Raw genomic sequence first — 19,374 nt, forward strand, 5'->3', positions numbered from 1 at the left:
TGAAGAGGGTCTCAATACATAAAGTAACTATTAACTATTCAGCTGAATTGCAATCCCACAGTCCCTGTGACCCAGAACGCAGCATGCACACAGGACTCCCACTATCTGCTATGGCATGCGAGGCTGTGGGGGCTCTTTTTCCTGCCACAGCTAGCAATGCGGAAACACTATTCGCATGTGTGAGGCTACCACACTAGAACATTGCAACTGGCTTCAGTCCTCTCCCTTTGCACTTAAACCATCACAAAATCAAGACAGCATGCCAACACCTCTGACTTGATGCAAGGGCCAGGTTGGAATGGAATATTTCAGAATCACTATGCTTGAGGCTGCCAAGAATCTAACATCAATGCAAATAAAAGCATTGGAATGTAGAGGCGCACTAGAAATACATACAAGCAAGCCAGGCAAAAGCAGGGGTCGATAGCCAAAGCTTCTACATGAGCTCAGATGCCAAAAGTACAGATGAGGCAAGAGATGGATAGACGTGATGCTGTGGGGAAGCAGAAATAGCCAAATGCCCCTGTTTTGTCCTGATCAACTTAAATGTGCTACTTGACAGCTTTATAGCAACGATTTACTGCCTATCACAGAGGCAATAAGGTAGGATTTAGCATCCCTAATCCAGGGCCTTCAGGGTTGCAGTTTTATTTCACTTGCAAGAGTAGCTCATTGCCAATACAGAAAAATATTTCCTGCCTTCAAAGCCAACAAATCGGTGTTGGAAGTCTACATCTTAATTGCAAGGGATTGCTATCTACACTCATCTGACGGAGATTTCAGCAACAGATCTAACTCTCCCAGCCAGCCTCAACTCCATCTGAAGTGACTGATGCACAAAAGGGAGCTGCTTCTAGGGACTGGGAATTTAGAGAGCGTTTGAATGCTATCTATTGATTCCACCCATCTGCTGCAGTTGTTGTGGCAATGGAGATCCTCAAGGTCTTTATGATTCATGATATAACAACCATACACTCACTTGAAATTGCCAAATGGGAGTCTGTATCCTTAGATGCCTCAAGCAAAACCCAAGGAAGCTGGTGATCGTCACAAGAGACACTGCAAAAGGGCATGTGGAGCTCTAGAAAGAGTGTGAGTTCGAATGTCACAATTTATACCAGAAACATCTTGCATCCATGATTGTATTTTGCTGCAATGAAAGTGGCATTGAGTCTACCTAAGGGTTCTCCCCCTCCCTAAATAAATGTCCATTCTGGTCAAAGCTAGGCGAGAAACCCAGGAAAGGGGCTAGTGCAGGGAAAGGGGACAAAGCAGGGGGGTATGGCAGAAAGCAAGTTCCTGAACCTTGAACTGACTCCAAAACCTGAACAACCAGGTCAGTGGGTTCAGTGTACGTGTAATGCACAGTCTCTCAGGGGTCTGGTTCTCACATAACACTATGATGCCATGGGTTTGCATGATGCTAGGCATTTGGCCATTGGAATATATGCAGTTCTCTGTGACTTATTAATGCAACAAGTTTCCCACCTTTTAAAAAAATCCTTTTTTATTTTATAAGAATACCAAACTGAACAAAAAATTAAAAATAAAATGTTTAGTACGAACAAAAAATTACTAAATATACCCATTAGAGACAGAGTGCATACTGCTGTACTCTACAGTACCCAATCATGTCTTTACTATTTGACAAGTATAGTAGGGGGAATGAAATAGGAAAATAGAAATTACTGACGTTGTGGTAAACATAAAAGGAACAATGTGGGCTTAGAAACAGATTATAAACTGCATTTTATCAAGCTGAAACAGAAGAAACTTTTTTTAAAAGAGGAAAACCTCTCAATTTGGGTGGATGCGGTGAAAGGAGAACACTATCATTTTGACACCAAATATATTTTATGTGAGGGCAGTGGCGGTGGTTTTTCCAGTATTTCCCCTAAGTTACAATGTGCCATAATCAAATATTAGTGAGTGGCTGTGGAAAATGAGAAAAACTTTTTTAATATTTTCCCTCTGTGTGTGCGTGTGTCCCTGCACCCCCAAACAAGGAATTCTCATCTCTAATCCCACCAAGTATTTTCAGACAGATGAAGCTGTACTAAGCTTTCTAAATTTTAGCATGGTGAATCGCTTTATCTCCCGTATGAAATTGTTTAACAACAGAAGTATCTGAACACTAATCCTGCAGTCCTATCTTGCGGTTACCATCACTGAAGTCTGTGGGCGCTCTGCCTGAAAATAGACCCATCTAACATTTGTTTTGCTACAATTGTCACAGGAGATCTTTGCGGGGTGGATTATTATTCTCAGGGCTGTGTCTGCTATGGGCATTTGTCATCATTTTAGCTATTTTTACTCTACAGAGTGATCATCACGAGGGGCTATGATGACAGTGCAGAACAGAGCAAAGGTAATGGAACTCTCCTCACTTCTATTGTAGTTCTATACATTATTTTCTTGCACTTTGTGGGGCTATATAAATTATTGTCAATAATAATAATGGTTACACAATGCTTTCACTCTTTAGTCATTTGTGTATGAGTTTCAATTTTGTGTGGTTTGTATACCATAAAACCACACACACACAGAGAGACACCCTGCCACACATACTTCTGCCAGCTCCTGATAGAGAGGGAAGCAGAACACGACTAATTTTAGTTCCAGTGGTAAAAAATATTGGAATTGACAGATAACTCAGTACTGTACTGCTAGTTCAAATCAGAGCAAAGAAGCTTCTGTCCCATGTAATGAACTGATATGTGAAACTTGAGATGTAGGTCTCAAGGTCTAGGCTTGCTTGTTTTGACTCACTGTACATTTGAATCAGCAGTTTTGTCCATGTTATGTTCCATGAATATCTTGTGCAGTCCAGTCCACATTTAAGATTATGTTCGAGATCATAGTCCTGCTTACAATTTTTTGCACTTTAAAGTACCTGAGAAATTTACTTTTCCTGGAAGCATACTAATGAAGTATAAACAGATATAGCAGGGATCATTGTCCTGCTGCTAAGTTCGCTGCTGCAAATGGCAGAAGGGTGTTTATTACCCATGTGTAAATCCAGTTCCAGACATGTACCTCAATATCTTGTTTCAAGCAGCAAAATATCTATGAGCAGATTCAGTCCATGCATGCATCTCTTTGCAAACCGAGAGCTGTGTTGCACACTGGAATAAATCTCAAGAAGTCAAGGCATCTCTGCATGCTCACTTGGCTTGCAAGTATTCACTGAATCAGGCCCATTTTGATTGTAACAACATCACCCACTACAGATCTGGTGTTTATTGATTTAAAAAGCTTAATATTAAGCTCTCCAAGATGAGAGCTCATTCAAGAAGGGAGGAGCCCTTATCCTAGAAGATTATTCACTATGCATCATTGGATTGGATAGAGTCTGAAAGGATTCTTGGGTGCAGATATTGTACATGGTATGCCACAATCCAACCTCAGCGATATTGGTATCCCAAAACTTTATGCGTATGAAGTTTACATACATAATTTTACTTGTACAACAGCAACACTATATCTCATTTGACAGCATGAAAATGCAGGGTGAGGACACTTTAAAATCACTTCTTCAATATTTTAACTTACTTTAAAATGCACAAGTATTATTATCCTTTTGAAATTTGATTGTGATAATTCATCACATGGAATATTTACTTGAATGTCAGAAAATCAAGGCGTTGTCTTTCAAGGAATATTTCAGGCATGCAATAAGGCTGCATTCGTATCTGACATTTACAGAATGTTCTTCTGAACAGCAGTTCTTAAAAGCACACTTAGCTCCAAGTACATAAAAGGTATTATAGGTACAGGTCTTGCTTTAAGCAAACAGGAATAACTGCTATATGTCCCATTGATTTAAGGGAAGAGGGTTAAACACATTCTTCATTCTCCCATTGATTTCAACTGGTCTTAACTACAATTAAGTTAAGTGCTTAATTCTAGCTGAATCATGATGCACATTTTTAACTTTCAATGTAACATTTTATTTCTAAGCGGTTACTTAATCCTATAGTTCTTCCTTAAAGACTGAAAGTTAGGCAAACTAAAAACTGATCATTCCAATACAGTCATACCTTGGGTTGAAGTAGCTTCAGGATAAGTATTTTTGGGTTGCGCGCTGCGGCGACCCGGAAGTAACGGAGCGCATTACTTCTGGCTTTCGCTGCTTGCGCATGTGAAGACAGTCAAAATGACGTCACGGGCATGCGTGGAAGCAGCGAATCGCAACCCCCACGCGCACAGATGCGCGGATGCGGGTTGTGTTCGCTTCTGGATGCGAACGGGGCTCCGGAATGGATCCCATTTGCATCCAGAGGTACCACTGCATAGTGCAGGGATAATGGGCAGATTTTTTTCCATAATAACAATTATGCTTTAGCACTAGGAGAGCAAGCTGCAGCAAACGTTGCACTCATTTTGCAGACTCAGTAACACTGAGCCTGAGGTCGCTGGGATAAGGGCACAGGAAACAATAAATGACATGACAACACTCTGGGCTCAAAATGGCCACATTTTTTATTACGGCTGTCAGTAGGTTTTGGCATAGGCATTGGGTATGTATTTTGAATCAACCAGGCCGATTGCTGGCTGATGTATTTCATAAGGGTCAACCCTGGGTTAAGGATCCCCATATGATGCACATCAAATACAGGTGACCCCTCTAGGATGCCACCTGGGGAGTTCTATGCCTGTTAGCTCCCATCTGGGATATGGACAGAAACAGAATCCCTTCCCTTGGACCTCTTTATTGGGGTACCCTGATACTTTCTTCTGGAGGGGTGGGTAAGGCTCCTCCCTACCCCATCTGACCACACTAAGGATCCAACCCAATGCCTTTTACTGCCAGCAAGTTGTGACAATTGCTGTGAGATAGGCAAAACCTACAAACCAGCCCAATGTGTCTGTGGGCAAATTCCACCCTGGCTGCAAATACGGCAACCAGGTAACTCCACAGCCTGGTCCTACACATGTACTGCCTATTTACTTTTGGGTAGGGCCAAAACATGCAGGGTAAGTAGGATGTATGTTCTTGACTACACAGTGGGAAGCAGGCGCAGCCAGTTTAAATGGGTTGGAGACAAAATCCATTATTAAGGTAATTCTTTTATTAAGCCAACAGAAATTATCAGAAAATGCCACAAAAGATTGGTTGCTATGCAGCAATCTGGTTGTACCAAGACCAATTTGAAAGAGGAAAGATGACAATAGCAGATAGCTTTTGTATTTCCAGAGCTACAATGTTACCCAGGTCTATCTACATCACTAGGTGAAGCACACAGATTCCTTGATAGGTGGAGAAAGTAGTTTACTTTGAGTAAGACTTTGTTGAACACCACAAAGTATGTATAGTCTTGGCCAGTGACTTTCATGTTAGATCACAAACAAAATTAAAGTCACAGATTTATAATATAAAAGACATTTCATCGCACAGAAAGCAGCTCAGTGGATCATTTCTGAAGGAGCAAAAACAACAACAAAGAAGCGATTTTCATCCATGAATAAGTGGTTGCATTCATAATTATTTCTGTATCAGCTGAGTTAGTGCATTTGAGAGCTTTAGAAATTTTCTGTGTATGGAAGTTTCAAAAGGATCAAGACAATAATCAAAAACAAATAGCTCAGTCTTATGCACAAATTAGAACACATCTCTCTTCTCCAGTAGCTCACAACTCTTCTGTGCTCTCATATTTGCTGAGCAGTTGCCATTTCTTTATTTATGGTCACAGCTAGAGATATGCTTAACAGGCATGTGTTTGCACACAGTGGATGCCTCTTAAACTAAGTTGCTGATCCAAAATCTTATTTGCCTGCCTTGGTAAAATATTGATCTAATTTATACTTTTTTAATATACAAGTTTTTAAATAAAACACTTGTGATCTACTAATCATACATAGTATCATGTGATTCCCACCCACAAGACCGGCAATGAATTTTCTACAGCTGACTCTGCTAGTTACAGTATTCAACAGCTGGGCCATAGATAACTTGGCACCCTGATAATAACCAAGAGTGTTTTGTAACCAAGGGGGAAATGTTGGAATTTAGAAAACTGATTACATCTTGCAATGCAGAAGCTGCATATAATATTTGATGAGGAAAGTTAGCACAAGCGTGGCTTTATTCCCTAGCTATGCAAAATGTCACTCCCTATTCCCCGCATATATTGTAGTCATTCTTTTCAGATTAGATCAGCTCCCATAAACAAGTCATCAGGCTAAGCCACTGTAGTGAAGTCATACTACTGATATTCTGATGGGAAAGCTTAACTGGCTTAAGGACATATTATTCTGCAATGAATTTGCCAGTTTTTCCATACTCTGTGACAAGTCCAAAAGGTTGTTTCTTTTCCCAGCGACTGGATATAACACTTCAGAAGTCCTCAAATAAAGTAATTGAAGAGCTATGCAGGCCAGGCATAAGGAAAAAGAAACTGAATGTGATATACTGAGATTTGGATTAGATACTTCTTGTTCTTTCCAATGCTATAACCATAAAACTTCTGTTGCATTTCACATTTCAGACTTAATGCACCTAGTCCAAGTACCCCTTGGACATCGCAACACCTTCAGAGCACATCCAGATAAATAAAAGCAGGTAATTTTCAAATCTAAGAGCAACTTCACAGTGTACAGACTGGGTACACTAGGTTGGACCCAGTGCAAGTGGACATCTGGAGCCCAGACCACCAAATCCAGTGTGACTGTGCATTGGGGTACATATAACCAACTACACTGTAATACTCACCCAGTTCCTATTGAACTGGTTGGATGTGCCTTTTGATATTAATTATAATGTGTATTTAGGGTCAGCAAAGCAGGGTTACAGCGTGACTGGTTTGCTATGACTACAGCTGCATCAGGACCAGCAAGCTCCAGCAATGTTTCTCATAGTAAACATGAAGAAAAAAAGTGCATTTCTAGACATGTAGTGGATATGTGCCAAGAGCTTGTGTCCACTATGGTGTCTTGGCGTATGTTCAAGTCTCAGTTTCAAGCTTTCCAAGACTGGGGGGTTTAAAGGCTACTCCACATTTCCATAGGACTATGATTACACAACCAAGACTGGAATCCTATACAAATTTATCTGGCAATAGGTCTCAATGAAACCTTACTTCTGAGTAAACATGCAAACGAACATGGTTAGACTACACAGGGTGTCAATCCTGTCAACACAGGTCCTAAAAACATAAACCTAGAAAAATTAGAATAACTGAAGAGAGGTCAGGCATGGAGTCTTTTTATGAATTTGGGCATTACTGAAAATTGGTTGGAGTTGGAAGGAAACCTTAAAAAATAAGCAAGCGTAGTAGTGTAAGTTTAGAAGAAATAGGTAATGCAGAGCGGGTTTGATTTAAAGCTTCATCCCAGCAGTCTTAAAAATAGCCGATAATTTTATTTTAAAAGTACTTGTAATGAAGTGCCACAACAATAGAATTGCTCTTCTTCCTTTCTATAAGCATCTTTAAGGCAGCCTACCAGTTCTCAGCTAATAGTTGCCTAATGCTTTTTAACTGCTGGACATTGCACATGCTCCATAGTTGCACTTATGCAATTGGCTATTGACACAAAAGAATCATTAAATTCCTTTTAATGATACATAAATTATAAGCAAGGCAGATTCAGTGCAAGCTACAATAACTGAATAAGACAGAATCTGCAATATCACATTGCAAGGTATTTTTCTGTAACGCCAAAGGTGGAAATGAATGAGATTATTAAATAAAAAGAATTGTAACTATGCCATCCCCATTATAACCCAGGTACAGATCAGCTAAAACCTTGTCAACTCTGGGACATGTTATCACTTCAAATATTTAAATCAAATAATTATGCAAATAAGACCAACACTAATTCATAACATCCTCTTGTTCCTCAAACAACAGTAAGTGGCAAACATGCAACATATATTTAGTGGCCAAAATGTTGGATTTCACAGTAAAAACCAAGCTATAGCTACAAATACATTCAATAGTTACTATCTGCTGTAGTCATTACTATGAAGAAATCCTTATTCCAAATGGATGCCTAATCTGATTTAGGTACATTTCCATATCACCCACGATAAAATAATAATAAAACTTATTTTTAATGTGATACAAGAAGCCACTGGGATTTTATGGAGGCTAGAAACTTCTGTCTCCATTGAGTAAATAGAGGTAAAGGCCTCATACTGTTCTCCTAGCCTAGATGCAAAGTCATCCTCCTAACAGCAGTTGACAGAGAGACGTAACAGGATGGAATTCTCAGCACAGATATATACTGCAAAGGAAATAGTTTTGATGCGTCTTTTTTTATTTTTGAGCTGCTATTTGAAACAAAATATTCCAAGCCATATTTTGCTGTCGTTTCTTAGCGATCCAGAATGTAGCCCTATGCCGCAAAATGAAGAGTGAAACATCTTGCCCTACACAAAAACATCAGGCAGCAGGGTCTTAGAATACAGTAATCTCATTGAGGTATCAGCAGCATTCTCACACCCAGAGAGGAAAGCGCTTTAACGGGAGGGAGAGAAAGAAAGCCTTGCTTCAGGATAAATGCCCCCCCCCCAATGATACAACGGACTTCAATGCGTTCCTATACCCTCCCCTGTCAGCATACTGTCTTTAACAGCCCCATTTAATGGGCTTGAATAGCCAAACGTCTTAGGGACCTGATTCTGCCACCTGTTCCACCGCAGCCACCAGTAGCTATTTTAAGGCAAAACTCCAGATCATCAGCACTGCAACCGGTAAATCCCTCTCCCGGGTTACCCCGGGGCACAACTTAAGCTTCACTGTACCTTTGTATCTCTCCAGCACATCTTCATAAGCCTGCAGGTACTCCTGTTCCTCCGTATAGAAGTGAGCAGCAGGGGAGAGATAACCAGCCATGGTTGAAGTTTTTGACACTGCCTTGAGCAGTTCCCTCCAAGGAGCCGGGCAGCGAGGCAGCCTTGGGGAGCGGCACAAAAAGGCTGGAGGGAGGGAGGGGGCTGTTGCCGTGCAAGCTGTCCGAGGAAACGCCCATGCCCCCTCCCCGTGCGGTGTGGGAGCACGTGTGTCCCTCCAATAGAAAGGGCTTCCTCCCTCTCGGATTTCATTAGCAGCAAATCTCTGCGCTCCCAGCTAGCAGCCGGAGAAAGAGAACCGGAGGAAGGAGGAGAGGCATGGATGCCACAGACCCGGCCCTGGAGGTGACCTCCGGCGCTGGCTGCTTTTCTTTCCTCCCCTCCCTTAGGACGGGCTCCTGGGTCTTCGCGCCCACCCCCTTCCCAAATTCTCCTTTCAGTCGCGGGACCTTTTCCCCTCCTTCCCTCCTGCTTTTTTCAGGCAATCCTATGCACCCAGCGGAGAGCGAGCCAACTGGGAGAATTGCATTTCTGAGCAAACGACGCGTAGAGTTGCGCTGTAAATCGTTTGTCTACCTCAACTGCCGGGAACACACACTTTTCCTGGGGGCGGGGGAAATCAAAGTGCCACCATACGCGTGCCTACTCACAAGTAAGTGCCATGGACTTCAATGGGGCTTGCTCTCAAGTCAGTGTGCGCAAGATCGATTTAACCTTTTAAAAAGTAAGGGGCTTTGCGGAGCTCGCCCTTTGAAGTCCCCCTTTATAGTAAGTCCTATCAAAAGGCACTCCTGAAATCAGCGCCATCCCTTCGCTGCGATTCTTATGTTTCGAGAGTTTCTGCTGGTCTGGAGTGAAAACTCACGAAAAATACTACAATCGCTATCGACCCGGCTTCATCGTGTTATGCAGGGCTGCAATCTAGCGGTTCCCAGCTAGCTCGTGGCTGTGTTGGTGAGCTTTATTAACCTGCGTTGCTCCCTCCATGCGGTTCAAGCGTTTGGCACCAGGTTCTTGGCTTGGGGGGAGCTTTTGTAAACCTTTACCGTTTACCCTTCTTCTCCTCCCCCACCCCCAATAAACTGCCCCACACATTTTAGACAGACCGCGCTTTCGAAATCGGGCCCCCTCTCTCATTTTCAAAGGCTACAACTTCATTGGAAGGAGGGGAGTGGGAAGGAGGTACAGCACTCTCTGTTCCCTTTCTGGACCGGGCTTTCAGCCCTCGAAATCTGACTTTTCAAGGTGCCACAAGTCCCTTTGTTGCTGCTTCTGCAGCAACAACGGACCCTTACAACGCGGCTGCTCGCGCTATGGAGGTTGTCTCCTTGTTGGAGGGGAGGCTTCCGCCCCAACTTGGTCTGGTGACCTTCCTGAATAGCCTTCCCTGGTTGCGCTCCCCACTCCCTGCTCGGCTTTGTCTGCACAATAAAGCAAGGAGGCTGCTTGGCCGCGGTTTCGTCTCAAAGGGGCTTTCGCCCACATCGCCGGCCAGCCGGCGCTTTCCGAGCCCAGACAGCCTCATTGCAGCAGCAGCAGTGGCGGGATCACCTGCGAGAGGAGAGCCGCCTCCTCCTCCTCCTCCTCCCCTCACAGCGCCGCCCTCTCCCTCCCGCTCTGCAGACGCGCATTGCACGTTGCCATTGCCGCTAGGAATAGCTCTTGGCTTCCCAAGGAAGGGCCACCTCTCCTCCTATCCCTCCCCATCCCAGAAAGAAGGCTCCTGGAGTGTCCACCACCGATGCCCCATTCCTCCTGCCCTTCGGCGCGCTTTCGGCTGCCTGGCGAAGGGCAACAAGAGTCAACTGCGCCAGAGCTGGGGGGTGGCGAGAGGCCAAGGGGCGGCGCTCCGTCGCTGCAGGTGTCACCGCCGGTCACCCTGTTTTTGTTGCCGCCGGCAGCCATCGCTGCGCGTGCGCGCCAGGCGTGTATATGTATGTGTGTGTTTTGTTCTCCGCTCCGCTTGCTCGCCGACCCAGCCTTTTCATTCCGGTCTCGCAGCAGACCAGGATGCGTCCTTCCTGCCTCGCCCCACACCCTCTCTCTCTGAGTAGTGTCTTGGAGATGAACCAAGTGGGGCTTTTCCATGCCCCCACCCCGTCTCTCCCAACACCAAAACAGGCGACATGCAGCAAAAAAAGGGGGGGAGCTGAACGGGAGGAAACGGCGCAATCACTTCCGACCGAGGGCACGTAGCGTGGCCGGTCTGGGCTTCTGCTCCCCGTTGTCATTCTGAACCATCCCACCCTCCGCGCCCCGCACGGCGTTACTGAGAATCTAATGGGGAAGGGTTCGGCTCGATTGCCATGGGAATAGGATTCGATCTGCATCATGCGGCGATTCCCTTAGCGCCAGCTGCAACCAGGCACCAAACACGCACGAACATAAACAGCAGAGGCGCACAACTCTCGGGCGAAAACCCGGCTCCCGCGATCGCCAAGACAGGAGCAGCGAGGAAAGAGAGGTCCAAAAAGCGCCACCGCGTCCCCGCCGGCTTCGTCCAGTCATCGTAGCAAGCACCGGAAGCGTTTCCCAAAGCTCAGCCCTAGACAGTGGAAGGACGCGTGTGCATGTGTAAAGTGCATTTTGCTCACTTCACATACAGGCTCAGGCCACCCATAAATCTCGGGCTAAGACAGCAGAACTTCCCGGGTGGGGCTTCCACATTGGTGTGAGCCCGGTCCCCTCCCTTTTCTGACAAATAAAATAGCCAGTCTGAAGTGGCCCCTTCCACCAAGCTTTTCCCAGCGCACCCCATTAGCGAGTGCTGCAAAGTAGATTTGTCTTTGCAAAACAACTGCTCTGTATCTGCATGCACGAGTTGCGTGCTTTCATTCCTGTGAGAGGTTTTACCAATAGCACGGACACAACAAGCACCGCGTTTTCTCTCCCGGATCATATTACTCTTCCTTCTCAATTTGCAGCCGGGTTGGCTAAGCAAACTCCCTGACCTATTTCAAAACCAATGAAGATCAAATGCTCTTCTGTCTTATACAGAGCATCCAGCAGGGCCTCTCCTATATTATTCAGGAGCCCGTGACCCCTGCTATCGTCAAGCACAACAAGACCAGTCAGAGAAACTCGACTTCTGGTGATCCCACATCAGTTCAGCAACTTTCAAGCAAACCCACCCATTATAAAAACAAACCAACCAACCAACCAACCAACCAACCTGGAAGTACTCTGTAAACCAGCCCTCTGTAAGTTTACTCAGAAGTAAGTCTGCATTTACTACTGGGTACAGAGGATGATACCCTTCCAAAAGCATGCTTCAAGTTCCTGTATCTCACCAGCAGCCTTGCTATGCTACACACACCATACGAAATGGTCATATTCTTCACTCTTATGCAACCCTCCAATGCAATTTTAACACCCACACCTGCATGTATTGCAGCTGCATTTTCTTCCATACACATGCAGTAATCCACCCAGCCAGAAAAAAAACACCAAGGCCAAAAAGCTTAGTCACTACCAACACTAGAAAATACAGCATGGAGGACCATGAGTTTCGTGTGTGTGATTTTAAAAACACAAATAACAGAAGCAATAAACAAAGCTCTCAGTTTATACTCTCTGTAATACACAAATAAACCCACAATAATATGGACACGTGAGCACAGTTACTGTACAATGCAAGTCTCTCTCTCTCTCTCCCCCTCCCTCCCTCTCCCCCCCCCCCATCTCCCATGTATTTCCATCCTGGTCTTACCGGCGATTCTGAGCACAGCTCTCTCAGCTGGATCCAACACAGAGCCTCCTTGAATTTTCCTCTTGGATCTCTCGTGTTTAGGTAGGTTCCAGGGCAGGGTGTCACCCGGAGCCGGGGACAGGGAACCAGATTTCTGGCTGAAATCATCGTCGTCTGAAAAATCCGCAGAGGATGACATGGAGCATCTGTAGGAAGCGTTTCCTGAGCTCTAGAGAAGGGTGGGGGGAAGAAGATTAAAAGCAAAATAAAAACCTGAGACGAGAGAATCAATTTTTGCTCTCAAAATAAAGCAATACATCCTTTTGCTGTTTATATCGCCCTCTAGGAAAATCAGTCAGAAACAGATGGAACTGAAACCTCCCTCCCTGCCACCCCACCGATCAGTCGATACATCTATATTTTTAATACACAAATGAATAGATTGCTCACCATTGTTGTCTATATTGCTGCTCATGTATTTAAATCTCACAGACAGCGGCAACACACAGGTAGATCTGGAGAGGTGGCTTAGTGAAAACCCATATGTGGAAAGATTTAGGCAGGGAGACGAGTGGCCTGGCGTTCTGGCAACCAGCTTACAATGCTCCTCTGGAGTTGCCCAACAATAAAGCCAGAAAGGAGGGGGGGAGCAGGGAAGAGATGGATTTTGAAAAAAAGAGCACGCTTCCTCGCTACAAATCAATAGCATTTGGCTCCCCCGCCCGGCAAAAGAAAAGATGTACCACCCCTAGGCTGCTAGTTCAATCATTAATGTGGGGTGAGGAAAATTCAACCCCCATCGCAAGCCCAGGATGCTGGGGCTTTGCTGTTGCGCTCATATTCCTGAAACCACGCCCTGGTAAGTCTCTCTTTCTTTTTCCTTCTTCCTTCCTTGTGTGGTGGATCAACTTCTTTCCGGAGCTCCCCAGTTTTGTTTGGAGGGCTCCCGGCTTCCTAAAGCGCGCTGACTTTGGGAGACAGGAAATGTAGATTTGCTCTTTTCCTCAAGGGAAAGCACAAAGGGCGGGTTGCACAAGCTCACTGGGCGAGAGGCCGCTTCAGTAAACACACTGTCCTTAAAGGCTGGACAAGAGACTTTCCAGTCGCCACAGAGCAGGTAGCAGCAGCTGCCCATGGGCTCCAAACCAGCCAGCCAGGAATGTAAACAAGAAATGATGCAGTGCAGGCACAAAGAACTGGGGAAATGGGGGGGGGGGAGAGAGAGAGATATACTGGCCTCCTCAGCCCTCTTGAAACACAAGGTTGAGAGACAAACTGAATTTTTTTATTTGGGGATCAGTTTCAAAACAAGTGACTATGAGGTGCTGATATGTGTTTGTCACCTGATCAGCAAACAATGCCTACATTTGCGGATCAAAGAGAGGCTACTTCCAGGTCCCCTGTGCTGTGTCATCTTGGCGGCAGCTGCTGTGTCATCTTAGAAGTACCAAGCTTGAGATGTATGATTACTGACCCTGGGTTGTTCTTCCCAGTATGGTTCGCAATATAAATTCTCTAAATTGCAGCCATTTCTTAAATGGCTAGAAAATGTCTATCACATCTATGTATTTCCCCTTTCAAACAGCTTTTGCAGCATGACGGCTTACCCTGACATCATCATAAAATGATGACCTAATAGGAAGCCACAACAGAAATTATACAGTGCAGTAAAGCCAATTAAAAGGGCTAAAACAATATTTACCATACAGGTTCACCTTCTCTCGTATTATACCTAGCTCTACCTTTCATTTAAATCAGAACCAGTGAAGGCAGTGAATGTCCTGTGTGAGTGCCTGGAGGCGGTTGGAGGGTGGTTGATGACTAATGAATTGAGGTTTAATCCTAATGAGACAGATGTATTGTTTGGGGGGGGGACTGGGGGTGGGGTGAGCATGTGGGGGGACCCCCTGGTCCTGAATGTGTAACTGTGCCCCTGAAGGACCAGGTGCGCAGCCTGGGAGTCATTTTGGACTCACAGCTGTCCATGGAGGCACAGGTCAATTCTGTGTGCTGGGATGCAGTCTATCAGGTCCATCTGGTATGCCAGATGAGGCCATACTTGCCTGCAGACTGTCTCACCTGAGTGGTGCATGCTCTGGTTATCTCCTGCTTGGACTAATCTACATGCAACTCGCTCTACGTGGGGCCACCTTTGAAGGTGACTTGGAAACTACAACTAATCCAGAATGAGGCAGCTAGACTGGTGACTGGGAGTGGCTGCCGAGACCATATAACACTGGTCCTGAAAGACCTACATTGGCTTCCAGTACGTTTCTGAGCACAATTCAAAGTGTTGGTACTGATCTTTAAAGCCCTAAAGGCCCTCAGCACAGTATACATGAAGGAAGCGTCTCCACCCACATTGCTCAGCCCGAACACTGAGGTCTTTCTCCTAGGGTCTTCTGGTGGTTTCCTTACTGCATGCCCTCCAACATTTCTCTGATGAAAATAGGGACATCACATTCCATAATGATGATTTTGCAATTTATACCCCACACATCTTACTGGGTTGTTCCAGCCACTCTGGGCAGCTTCCAACAAATATATATAAACATCATAAAACATTAAACATTTTTAAAAAGCAACCCTTCCATATACAGGATTGCCTTCAGACAGCTCAGGAGTCAAATAACTCCATACCCTCCAACATTTCTCCAATGAAAATAGGGACATCCTAAGGAAAAGCAGGACATTTTGAGATTGAATCAGAAACCGGGACAACTCCTCTAAATCAGGGATGTCCCGGGAAAACAGGGACACTTGGAGAGTTTGTCACTGTAAGAAGTGAAGTTATAGGGAACCAGGCAGAGGGCCTTCTTGGCAGTGGTGTCCTCCCTGTGGAACACCCTCCCCATCAGATGTCAAGGAGATAAAGAACTACACAACTTTTAGAAGACATCTGAAGGCGGCCCTGTATCGGGTAGTTTTAATGTTTGACGTTTTATTATGTTTGAAAGGTACCAGAAGCTGCCCAGAGTGGCTGGGAAAACCCAGCCAGATGGGTGGGATATAAATAATAAAATTATTATTATTGTCTTCAGAAGATCTGCTTTCAAATGTTAGGTGGCTGAAAACTAGAGCTAAGGCCTTTTTCCATGATCATGCCCTAATCACAAAACAGAACATGCAATCTAGAAATATTTGTTTGACACCCACATATTAGAGGTCAGTTTATGACAGTTTTGCTTGGCCAGGTTTTTGATGAACAAAGTTACTCTCTCTTTTTTTTAAATTAGTTTCAGCAGTGGCTTTATGGGATTTTATTGTTTTAAATTTAGTAAGCTGGATTTATAATCTGTTATGATTGCATCATGGACTGTAGAAATTTGTAATATTGAGTGAGGAACCAGTGACCCTCTAGATGATATTGGACTCCAGTTCCGTTCCCAACAGTCCCAGCTAGCATTGCCAAGTCAGAGATGACAGTAGATGTGGTCCAACCACATATTGATGGCCACAGGTGTGTCTCCCATACTTAAAATTAAATAAATAAATCAGAAGTAGTAATAGTCTTAGTAGTCATTAAATGCCGTACAAGAAATAAATGTAATTTATGCTTTATTCTGTGATACTATTGGGCCATCTTGCATGGGGTTTCAGTATTCAAAATGTAACATAGGAATTAGATGACTTAGGAATTTCCTCTCCTGGCTCATATGCAAGGAAACTAAAGGAACTTGTCTGCCAAACAACCTCTAGGGAACGGAGGGGAAAGGCAAGTTATATTGAGATGGCTCCATAGAAACCCATTAATAGGTTTAGTTTGATGTTCCTAAAAACAAACTGGAGAGCCTCTACCAATAACCTTTTCCTCTGAAATGAAATAGAAAACATGGTGGGAGAAACCACAGCATGGGAGGATCCATATTATTTTTAGAAGCTATTAATGCTATAATAATGATAGGAACAAATTTGTATTTTTATAAATATTCCTGGTATTTATAGACTATTAAGACTATTGTACTGTATATAGTTCCACTATCCTTTTTTTAATTATATGGATTGTTAAAATAAAATACCTTATCATCTTGGTAGACATTGTGTAGATGTTTTCTTTTTGTAGTTCTTTCCCTCTGCATATTCCTTTCTATTTCGTTGTCAAATTTATTAAGCATTTTCAGCTGAGTTTTGGCACGCATGTATGTGTGTTTGTGTATTAGGTTTAGGATTTTAAGGGCTCAGCTGTAAATGTCACTTATTTCCTATACTAATCTTAAATATTCATTTCCATTCCCTAATCATAATATTGTACATTTTCATCATTTCAGGGCAAAATAAAGATAGCATCACAGCTTTGATCATGGCACCACGGGGCTTATTTTCAGACTCAGCAATAAATCATTCAGACAAGAGGAATACATGAAAAGATTAAAGAAATCCAGGAATGAACAGAACTGATAGTATATTGCAGTAGCTGGTGTACCACTTCCCTCTACTGGATATATCTGACCTCAGCTATTTGTTCTTTAGTACAAACAACATCCTCTGGTGGCTAGAAAGCTGAACAGAGAAATAAAAGACTATAGTAAAACAGCTGTTAAGCTACAGAAGCCTAGAGTCATGTCTGCATAAAATACTTTTCATTGAATATTTATTTATTGGATCATTATGCAAATAGCTGGTCCAGCTCATTCCATAATTCTTCATCTGAAAAGAGTTAGCACCCCAGTTAAGGAGTAGTAAGTGTAGTATCTCTCATGTTATATTTTTAATAACTATCACTGAATGTCTCTTACATTTAAATACAGTGAGGGGGGAAAGTATTTGATCCCCTGCTAAATTTGCCTGTTTGCCCTCTGACGAAGAAATGACCAATCCGTCATTAATGTAGCTTAATGTAGCTGTGAGAGACAGAACAACAACAGGAAAACCCCCAGAAACCCAGAAGACAAAAGCCAGGTAGCATGACAACCACTGATTTTCAGTGGAATCACCGTTATTTGTTTTCCTCTTTTGTTACTAAGTTGAGCTAGTTTGCTTTCAGAAAGAAAGAAGTTGAGGGATCAGTCAGGTTTTCAGAAGTTAATAAGTAATCTAATGTCTACATCAGTGATATTTCCAAGTATAAAGAAAGAGAGAGATATCTGAAAGTGTCCTCTTAACTGTATATGAAGCAAACCTTCTCATAACCCCTTATTTTGAATACAGGAGGGAAACAAATAAATTGTTTTTCTCCAGTTTTTCTCCATTCTCCTAAAAAGAAATATTTATTATGTAGGGTTATATAGTTGAATGTTTCAGGAAGCAAAATGTATTTATCATTTACTGATTTTTAGTAACATCATTTTCATTACTCAATACTCCAAAGTACATGCTAAAGACTTTCCTGAAAACTGGACATGACAGATTTAATCTTGATTTCCCCACCACCACCACTTTTTAAATTGTGGCGAAAATTTGTTACAAAATATGAAATTAGTCCTGTAACCATTTCCATTTGCTGAATAATAGTAGTTCAAAGTTCCACACTGAGAAAGAACATTTCCAACTATTAGGCCCTAGAGTATTTTTGTCTGTAAAATCGTTTATAGGCGTGGTTACTGTATATAGTGACTAAATAGAAAGGGCTCCTCTTCCTGTTTTGATAGAAACTGTTTACGTGACATAATAGAATATTCTACTATCCACCCATTACTTCAAGAAGTTATACAGGAAAGGGAAACATCTGTGATTGCGCTCCAAGTTTTTTGCATTTATGAGACAAAGACTTGTTGAGTATGTGATGAAGAATCATAATAACAGTAGGTGCTTAGCTGATGTTTGATTTTTGTACTGTGTTGTTCCTACACTACTGGAAAGTATCTGCTACTCATGGAGGAACAGAGGTGTTGCCTTATATAAAGTCAGACAGTTCATCTGGCTCAGCACTGCCTACACCACTGGTCTTCAACTGGTGGTCTGGTGTGTGGTGTAGTGGTTAAGAGCGGTAGACTCGTAATCTGGTGAACCGGGTTCGCGTCTCCGCTCTTCCACATCCAGCTGCTGGGTGACCTTGGGCCAGTCACACTTCTCTGAAGTCTCTCAGCCCCACTCACCTCACAGAGTGTTTGTTGTGGGGGAGGAAGGGAAAGGAGAATGTTAGCCGCTTTGAGACTCCTTCAGGTGGTGAGAAAGCAGGATATCAAATCTAAACTCTTCTGGGAGCCACCAGATGATCATGGCCTGATCTAAGGAGGATCACAACAGGAGCACTACCACCTGCAGATATTTCACAACCTGCACACACATTCTGCAGACAGAATAGAGAGCTCTTTGCTGGCAGAGGCTGAGAGGGCTGGGTGAAAGGACACCGCCACCCAGTCCAACTCCCCCCTCCACAACCTAGTGTAAAAGGGCTTTTGGATTGCAACCTACATAAATGTTGCTATAAGGATAGGTGTGTGGTGGGGAGACAAGGGATAACTGATTTGTTCTTGTAAAACAGCAAATTTAACTAGATGTTGGTTTCCATATAGGTGTTATAAAGTAAAGGAGTTTCTAAATCCTACATTTTTAAAAACTAGGTAAAGGTAAAGGGACCCCTGACCATTAGGTCCAGTCGTGACTGACACTGGGGTTGCGGTGCTCATCTCGCTTAATTGGCCAAGGGAGCCGGCGTACAGCTTCCAGGTCATGTGGCCAGCATGACCAAGCCGCTTGTGGTGAACCAGAGCAGCGCACGGAAATGCCGTTTACCTTACCTATTTATCTACTTGCACTTCGTGCTTTTGAACTGCTAGGTTGGCAGGAGCAGGGACCAAGCAAAGGGAGCTCACCCCGTCACGGGAATTTGAACCGCCGACCTTCTGATTGGCAAGCCCTAGGCTCTGTGGTTTAACCCACAGTGCCACCCGCGTCCCTTAAAAACTACCCCCCAAAAAAAGGAGTACTAAATTAAAATAAAAGGAATGAA

General features: G+C 43.7%; 2 protein-coding genes across 35 annotated transcripts in view; one reads left to right on the plus strand and one right to left on the minus strand.

Moving 5' to 3' along the window:
• The window catches only part of LOC310840285 (dystonin-like), a 298,340-nt gene that overhangs the window by 255,287 nt on the left and 23,679 nt on the right, over window positions 1-19,374 (minus strand). For 22 of the 34 annotated variants that reach the window (XM_083729601.1, XM_083729632.1, XM_083729623.1 and 19 more), the window contains one exon: window positions 12,504-12,711. In XM_083729601.1, the coding sequence (XP_083585727.1) occupies window positions 12,504-12,711 (208 nt within the window). Of the gene's footprint in view, window positions 1-8,746; window positions 10,998-12,503; window positions 12,712-12,932; window positions 13,328-19,374 lie in introns of those variants that run through there. The other 12 variants (XM_083729636.1, XM_083729635.1, XM_083729634.1 and 9 more) reach the window with 3 other exon arrangements.
• Window positions 13,143-19,374, plus strand: part of ZNF451 (zinc finger protein 451) — a gene marked incomplete at its 5' end in the record, with an annotated part of 65,196 nt that continues 58,964 nt past the window's right edge. The window contains one exon of the mRNA XM_083729960.1: window positions 13,143-13,341. Coding sequence (XP_083586086.1) covers window positions 13,143-13,341 — 199 coding nt within the window. The remainder of the gene's footprint in view (window positions 13,342-19,374) is intronic.

Source organism: Podarcis gaigeae (assembly GCF_964106915.1).
Source record: "Podarcis gaigeae genome assembly, chromosome: 3".
NCBI lineage: Eukaryota > Metazoa > Chordata > Lepidosauria > Squamata > Lacertidae > Podarcis > Podarcis gaigeae.